The sequence below is a fragment of the Ostrea edulis genome, chromosome 9 (genome assembly GCF_947568905.1).
Source record: "Ostrea edulis chromosome 9, xbOstEdul1.1, whole genome shotgun sequence".
Taxonomy (NCBI): domain Eukaryota; kingdom Metazoa; phylum Mollusca; class Bivalvia; order Ostreida; family Ostreidae; genus Ostrea; species Ostrea edulis.
The window spans coordinates 66,807,961-66,816,863 of NC_079172.1; the positions used below are offsets into that span (position 1 = coordinate 66,807,961).

Genomic DNA, 8,903 nt, shown 5'->3' on the forward strand with positions numbered 1-8,903 from the left:
TAAACAACACGATTCCACAATATGGACATGAAAAGAATGGTAGCAGGGGAGAAGTTAGTATAATCGGCGAACTCATTACTTCCGGGTTCCATAATACGAACAAATATTATTCTCTTAAATAAATACTCATATAAATATTGCATTTCAACGTGTTTCTTTTCTTTTTTATAAGTATGTATAGATTTTATGTTATGTTGAAAAGTCGTTGCTTTGAAATACATTGACACAACATTGTTTTTAGGTCGGTAACGATCGAACATTGGTATATGTTAAAAAAAAAAAAACTTTTAAAACTAGGCGACCGAGAATATTCGCAGTTTTCATTATCATTATTAGTATTGTATATTTATATAGCGCTTTATCTAATCAACACAATTGCCCTAAAGAGCTTTACATGTAAAACAAACTAAAACAAAGAATAAATTCGTTTTAAAAAAGACATGAGATTAACATAGTAACTAAAAGTTGGCAAAAATATTAAATATTAACTAGAACATGCTAAAAGTTTATGAGAATGGGATTTTTTTATTATTACAAAAAGCCAGACCCATGCATACCTTGTATTTCATGTCACAGGGCAACAATCGCTTAATTAACTGTCAGTTGTTATACGTAATTTTATTTTTCTTTGCAGCCTGTTAAATTCACTTTCATTCACCTGTTCATTCATTCATTTAAGCATTGTCATCTTCTTGTATACATTGTTCGCGATTGTCTTGTGGATTGGCGTTGTAGGGTGAGCGAATATTTTTGGAAGTTGCAGAACGAGTTTTCGGGGAGTGGTAGCTGCGTACGCATGTGCATTACCTTGTATAAAAAAGATGAACACAAATTGATTTCATATATCTAGAAAACTCTTTGCCTGACGGTAATATTAGGGGTGGTTATATCACTGGGATACCCAGCTGTATAACTTTGTAATTTTCTTTACGGAAAAGTAAAAGATATACAACTGGTAAGGACTAAATTCATTTAAATCATTTCGATTTATTTTACAGTGATTTATCGCTCAATTATCGTATAAAATGCATGTGAGAATTTGTATGTGCGAATGTTCCATTTTCATCATAGGCTATCATTATAATGAATCGTTAATAACTCACACAAAGAATTATTTTTCTCGTGACATTCAAATAGTTTAAAACTGAAGAGTAATGCTTTGAAAAAAATTTTTAAAAAATCAATTTGCATTCGAAGTACCAAAAAAAAAAAAGAAGAATGTTTAATTTCAACATTATGTACAACGTTTGACAACTGAAATCGTAAATTATAGAGATTTTTAAATCATCATATTCAAATTGATTTATTTACTTTTTACACATCCAACATTGAAGACGCAATTTTCAAATAGTTTAAATATCACCATAATTCATAAAATAGAATATTCCACTTTTACAACATTCTACTGATGAAAAGGGGATTTTTAAAGCGCAGTGCAGGCCTATTGTTACTTTCCCTAAAAGTGTTGCACGTCCAAAATCGAAAATAGCTATACACCTTCTAAAATGAGTCATCAAGACGCTCGTCTAAATCTGCGAGAAATATAACAATCAAACGAATTTACAGTGAATGGTACTATGCGTATATTTCAAAAATTAATGTTAAAAATGAGTAAAAAGCATTATTAAATATTTAAATTGTGCAAAGCATGACCTCTCCGGGCTTCCGCAGGGTCACAATAAGGTATCATTCTATTGTATAGTGCTGAAACCACGATCGTGAAATGGAAGTTTTCCCCAATGATTGGGGGGGGGGGGGTTGTCTAGTTTTACTGGGTTTCAAGTAAAACAAAAAGAATTTCAACGAATCTGAATCATTGCATCATCGTCAATCCAACGAATGATTTAGGATGGAGACAGGCTACTGACAAATAAGTTGTAGCAACAGGGGTCTCCATAGTCTCGTTTCAAGTCAGCATTTCGCAAATTCTATGGTCGCTATAACAACGTTCTATATAAATTTATTATTATTATTATAATAAAGAACTTATCACTAAACTTCTAGAGATAGGAGACGAAAAAGAATGTTCTAATCGACGAGGTGTTACTTTACTACGAACTTCCACCTGAGCCTAAAAGTGCTCTAAAGAAAAGTTGTACAAAAAGCAAGCAAGGCTTCAAGTATGATTGTAGATCATATGTTTACTTTTTTTTTTTTTTAAATCGAACAATGCCTTCTAATGACTTAAGAATGGATTTTGATAGGTTTGAAATAGCCATAACTGTAGGTATCAATACACCTGTTTTTATTTGAATCTCTCGCTTCAAGTTGTTATATATAGAACCGCATTCTCAATGGTTCCCACTTTTTGTGGAAACAATCAGAACGAGCCCAACTTTTTGATAGTCACTGATGTCAAGGGTTAGTGCGAGATAACGAATCAATAACCCTCGACTTGTGAAGATGCACCTTCCATTAAGATGTTTTAATCCGACTTATTTTACAAGTATGAAACCCCTACTGTGGCACCACACTGACTGAGTTATCAACAAAAAGCATGAATGCACACTATCACAGGATGCTTACTTTTTAATTTGATTTAGATTTTCTATAAATAAGTATTCCTATATTTTAAAACAAACCCACCCTATACTGTAATCTCCAGCTCCCCCGGGTATAAAGATGTCCCTCGTGTTTTTATACGCCATAACGATCCACCGTCAAAGGGATTAAGATTTCATACAACTTTTGGCTGTTCTAGTTCAATGGTTCTCGTGATCCTTCAGTCATAACGTAGGGAAAAGCATCCGGGCTTGATTGCTGTTGTTTTACATCCCATAGTTTACTTATGTAGATACGTCAACAGACGTAGGTGATTGAATTTAAGGATGAATGAATCAACGTAAACGCAAATAACTGAATATATCATAAATTCAATTACTGCTCTCATCAATTCAGTTTATGCAGGCATTAAAGTGGTGGAATTAGTGCTCGCAAAATTTAATTTCGAGCTCGGTATATATGATCTGATGATCTCTGTAATTGATTGTATTCTGTGTAATATATTACTCGTATGAAGACGTCACCATTGCCAGTGAAGGGCTGCAAAATTTAGGCCAATGTTCGGCGCTTACGGCCTTTGAGTGGGGAGGGATCTTTATCGTGCCACACTTGTTGTGACACAATGCCTCGGTTTTTTGCGGTCTCATCCGAAGGACATCTCCCTTTAGTTGCCTCTTACGATTATCGATTTTTGTTTGAGCTATTTTATTATCAAATAATCATAAACTTACTAAAATTGTGTGCCCCAGCAATTTGGGTGGTTGCATGATGTCTGATAATCATCATTTAGACAATATGTGAAGGCAGCGATAAGCATTTGTACCCACCGCGTGTGGACGAAAGTATGTTTTGCGTCTCACTGTGCGTAAGAGTTCAACAAAGGGAAAGAACTATTGAGCAACTCAGAAATTGCGTATTGAATTAATATTATCATTAATTCATTGAAGAGAGTAATAATTTAATTATTGTGTGCATTAAATTGAATTGGTGCACGCATTAGGACCGGCGAACATTCAGTGGCAAGAAATGAAATATAAAGCATCCGTGATGTTCTTCTGTTACAGTCAAAACATTTGACGCTGATGAACATCATGAATGCTATACGTTTCAGTTTTTGCCACTTAAGATTCGCCGGTCTTAATTGAATTTATGCTCTCTTCAATTGAATTGTAGCGAGCATCAATTCAATTATTGATATCATCGATTCGTTTGAAGAGGATTGATTGATTGATTGTTTAACGTCCCTCTCCAGAATTTTTCACTCATATGGAGACGACACCAATGCCAGTGAAGTGCTTCAAATTCAGACCAATGCTCGGCGCTTATGGCCATTGTGCAGTGGGGGTTCTTTAGTGTGCCACACCTACTGTGACAGGGGACATCCGTTTTTAAGGTCATATCTGAGGATATGACGCTGATGACAAGCGTTTGGCGATGGAACTGTCAATACCTGTTTTAACGACTTGGGTCTCTCGAGGCCGGAATTCGAACCCCGACCTTCCGCATGCGGGACGAACGCTCTACCTCTACACCACCGCGGTGGTTTCCCGGGAGTAAGTGTGTGAACCAAATTGACATCACACTACACGTGGTTGTCTTTTTATTTGACTAACTGCAACTTTGTACCCATGTGCTTAGTTAGAGAAAATACAAGTGTCATATATGAACTTTTCAATGCAAGAGGACCTTGAAATCAATCACTACCTCGTAGCCATCACAAATGCGACACTTATATACTACACTTATATTTGCTTTGCGTTATTGATCACTCACATGTAGGACAGCCTCCTTTGCGTCAATTTCAAGTTAAAACTAATTTTAAAAAACGCACATATAATTGTGTGTGCTTTTGCTGAAAACTAGTGTATCTTTTGAATTCAACAGAGAATATGATATTTGTCTTAGTAATATATCTTTTCTTTAATAGTTTTTCTTCTTGGTGCAGTAAATCAACGATAAAGATGGTTTCTGCAGCGAGAATAACGGGGATCTTCGTTTTGTTTTTCATCACCTTCCTGATTGGACTCTTTCCGTTTGCATTGTTAAGAGTGTTCGAAAAGAAATTGTCAAGAGAGAGCGTAAAGAAATGGATTGGAATTCTGAACTGCCTAACCGGTGGAATCTTTCTGGGAACGGCCATTTTGCATTTGCTGCCCGAGGTTAGAGAGCTGCTGACGGATTCTATCTCATACGATTATCCAGTCACAGAAGCCATTACCGGATGTGGTGTTTTGATGACGCTCACACTAGAGCATCTCGTTTTATATTATGGCTCTGAAAATTTACATCACATTCATGATACAGGCCATGGAAGTAAAATAGAACCACAAGAGGATACCACGAAGAATTCAAATATTGAAAATTCAGAGAAAGAAATCGGTATTGAGAGTAATTCTGGAAATCTTGGAGACAATGTGGAAGTGGAAGAGCCTCATTTCAGATTTTTGGCCTTTCGTTCGTTTCTTCTGCTTTTGGCCTTGTCGTTTCACATGATATTTGAGGGTTTAGCCGTCGGTCTGCAAACAGAGGAAGAGGATGCTTGGCTTCTGTTAGGGGTTATCTCTCTTCACAAGGTCGCAGTGTCCTTCAGTGTGGGGTTTAAGTTGGAAGAAAATCTAAGAAAGTTTAAATTTGTACTTTTGTCGTTGTTTGTGTTGTCTATTGTCTCGCCGATCGGAGTCGTCATTGGATATATTGTGACGGAAGCTGGTGAGGATGCGCATGGGCAGGACATTGCTTCCGGAATCTTACAGAGCCTATCTGTTGGCTGTTTTCTCTATGTTACTTTCTTTGAAATTCTTTGTCATGAAATACACACTACTAAAGAGAGAAGTCATTGGAAGGTCTTGTTCACAATCATTGGTTTTGCAATTGTTGTTGGCATTCAGTTTGTCAAACATGATCATGATGATCATGACCATTAGTTGATGTTTACTAACTACAGTATCAATTGCACTTCTTGGTTTGCTCTTTTTTCCGCCCACTATAATTTGGTTTTTGAAATAAAATTTTACAAATTTTGCAAGTTACGTTTTATCTCTTTTAAGGTGGATTGATCCTCGTGTGATTTATCAATATTAATAGTTGAAAGTGGAAAAACCGTATTAATTTCCACTCAGTATAGTTAGATTTAATTAATAACCAAATAAAATGTGTATGTTTCCACATTTATAAAGCTGTCAGGCATACAAAAACAGAAGTATATGTTAACATAAAAAAATCACACATTTTCGTTATAAAGAATATTTATTATAGATAAAAACTTGTTGAAATGACAAATTTTAAATGTCAACAGTTTAAAAAAAACCTGCTAATTCATATATATGTATAAACTATTTTTGTGGATATTGAGGAAATCATGTATAATAAACATGCAGTAAAAGAAATACCAGCATAGGAGTTATTGCCCTTGACAACATTTTTTAAATCATAGATACTTGATTATCTATGGAAAATATAAACTTTTTCAGTATCAATAGTTTACCAGATTTTTTATTTTATGCAGTGAATAGAATTCCTCTGAATGATGTATTTCTAATATGCGCAAATTTTAATTTAATAATGATTTTAGCAAAAACCTATGACATCACATGAGGATCGATCAACCTTAAGGTATCCAATCCATAAAAGCATTTATTTTTACAAAAAGTCAATATCTGTAGCACTAAATCTTTTGTGAAAACAAAATGCCCGATTTTTAGTGAGATAAAGATGGCAGAGACTAGATGATGCCACATCTATTTATAGTGAATTAGATTTTTTGTCAGAGTTATCCTTCCTTGTAGAAATGTAGAAAAAATTAAATATTTTCATAATTTATATGGTGAACTTTACTTTTCTTCACATATTTTGAAAGACCAAGGTAATAGGAATCTTTTCACCACGAGCTTTCTTTGGAAATTATATTCTAAATGACTTTATATGTCAGAAATGTGTTTTTCACATAGGGATTAATGTTAATCTCTATGACAGATATTTCTTATATGTCTTGTCAATTTTGAAAATTCTTCTGGTGAATCACTGTGTATGTTAATTATCTTTCATTTGATACCAAGTTTTGTATTATATAATTAATTATTGGGAGGTGGAGGTTTTATGGATCGGATACCTTAATTGTAACAGGATTTTCAACCAGAAAATTTCATATAACGTTTACCTTATTGCTGGGTAATGCGCCTCTTCATATTCTAAGTTAAGTTTGTACAGTGTTATATGAACTATCTTTGTCAGTGTCTCAGTATTCTCTAGACGTCTCCTTATGAGTGAAATATTCTCAAGAGGGACGTTAAACAATATTCATTCATTCAGTATTCTCTATGTTTACAGACTTCTGAATTGTTGTTGCCTGATAATGAATTTAGATACAGCAACTAAGTTGATAAAATATAAATACTTTTAAAATAAACACTTTTGTATTTGTGCGGAAATGTTCCAGTCTTAAAATGTAAATGAAGGCAAATCGTATTCTTGATTGTTATAGAATTTATCACAGGCTCTTTAAACCACCGCGGTTCATGGACGATATTCCTTCCGCATCATGCCACCAGTTCCTTAAACTCAAATTTACTAACAAAGAAAGAAATACCGTCAACATAAGTAACATTCTTGGTCATAAAAAGTTCAGTCATATATTTCAGCATATTTCAATTAAGTTCAAGTCTACACTCTGTATTTTCTACAATTATATTTCCACTATTCCGTCCAAACGTTTTAATTACAAACTTTACAATGCCTAGATATAGACCATTTTATGTTTAATCCACAGGTCTACATGTTCTTCCTTCAACTATAGTCCATCTAGACATGTCATTACTGGTGATATTGATATACAAATGTAGTTGAAAATGAGGACTTGAAATAACTGAGATTTAACACTGTTCGTTATCTTCACCTTTTAATTTAAAAGGTCCTAAATTCAGAGAACCTCGGTCTTTCAATTGGCGACAAAAATTTATCTCTATTATGAATTCTGTCCAAGATTGTGCCAGACGATGGGCTAAATATGAAAAAGAACTTAATACCTTGTCAGACCGGATAAAAAGTGTAAGAGGGATATCAAAATCCCGTATTAAAACATCAAAACAAAAGTACGTACCATTTATCCTTCTGTGTTTAGTAAACCAGAAGTGATAAAAGAATTAAATAGGTTACACGTCTGCGTAAACGAACGAAATCATTAAGAGCTGCGAGTTTTCGGGGCGTATGGGGCTTTAATGAATATTTGAAGGTATGTTTAGACACAAGTATGGTAGTAAAATAAGCTAGAAATTTTGTATATTAAATTCATGAGACGGCAATACAAGAATATAGCGATATAAGACCTCAACCGTGCGCATTTTGTGTGAGAGTGTGCGCGCCATAAATTGAACGTTTTTATAAGGGGTGGCTCTGTATCTCTCTGATCTGTCCCATTATTTTCTCAAAGAGCTACAATTCTGCACCTTCTCCAGAGCCAGCGGGCCAATTAGTCAAACTTGGTACAAATCATCCTTGGGTTAAGGGGATTAAAATTTGTTCAAATGATGGGCCATATCCCCTTCAAAGGGGAGATAATCACAAGAAGAAGCCCACAGGCCTTATCGGTCACCTGAGTACTAGTATTAGTTTAAAGTATCACTACTCCGAAGGCCTATGAAATCTAGGGGGAAATTCCTGTTCTGAATATCTAAGCTAAATTCTAACATTCAGCAAAGGTACATGTAAGGTACATGCATAAGTTTTAAAAACATATCTTTCTTAAATGTCCTCGAAAGTGCCTATAGGTTAAAGGACGTCACATAATATAATATATGTAGCGTTAACATATGACTAATTTGGACCCGCCCTCGGGTCAATATCCCGAGGTTGCGAAATTCACAATTTTGGTGCATCCTTTTCTGCTTTTCCTAAATATACCATATCAGCAAACTTCAAGAAGTATTTCAAATGATAAAGACAATACGGTAATCAATATGATAATTTTGTCTCCACCCTGGAACTAAACCCTTACCCTTTAGGATCATGAAATTTACTAATGTGGTAAAGGACTACCTACCCCATCTAAATATCTATTTAAAATTAGTTTCAATTCAGTATCAATAGCATTAAAAAGATATTATCTAAATGTTTTACACAGGTCTTCCTGCTCCATTTCACTACACATTTAATTTTTCTTACAAACGTTCGGTTGTAGATTTTTGAAAATGGGTAAATTTTCAGCTGATGTTGCCCCCAACCCTAAGGCCCCAAGGGTGCAGGAGTCCTGAAATTTACAATTTGTTTCCCCCTTGTCCCAAAGATACTTCATACCAAAGTTGAAAAGAATTGGAATGGTAGTTATCAAAAAGGTAAAAATGTTCGATTGTTAACGTATTTCATCACTGAACTTTTTGGCCCCACCCCGATACCAAAACTATTAATCT

At 34.6% G+C, this 8,903-nt stretch overlaps 1 protein-coding gene across 1 annotated transcript; it reads left to right on the forward strand.

The window, feature by feature from the left end:
* The first annotated feature begins 574 nt into the window (after nt 1–574).
* Nucleotides 575–6,956, forward strand: LOC125659976 (zinc transporter ZIP1-like). Its single transcript, XM_056150365.1, has 2 exons — nt 575–955; nt 4,430–6,956. The coding sequence occupies exon 2, from the start codon at nt 4,464–4,466 to the stop codon at nt 5,424–5,426; it is 963 nt and encodes a 320-aa protein (XP_056006340.1). The 5' UTR covers nt 575–955; nt 4,430–4,463; the 3' UTR covers nt 5,427–6,956.
* Nucleotides 6,957–8,903: the final 1,947 nt, after the last annotated feature.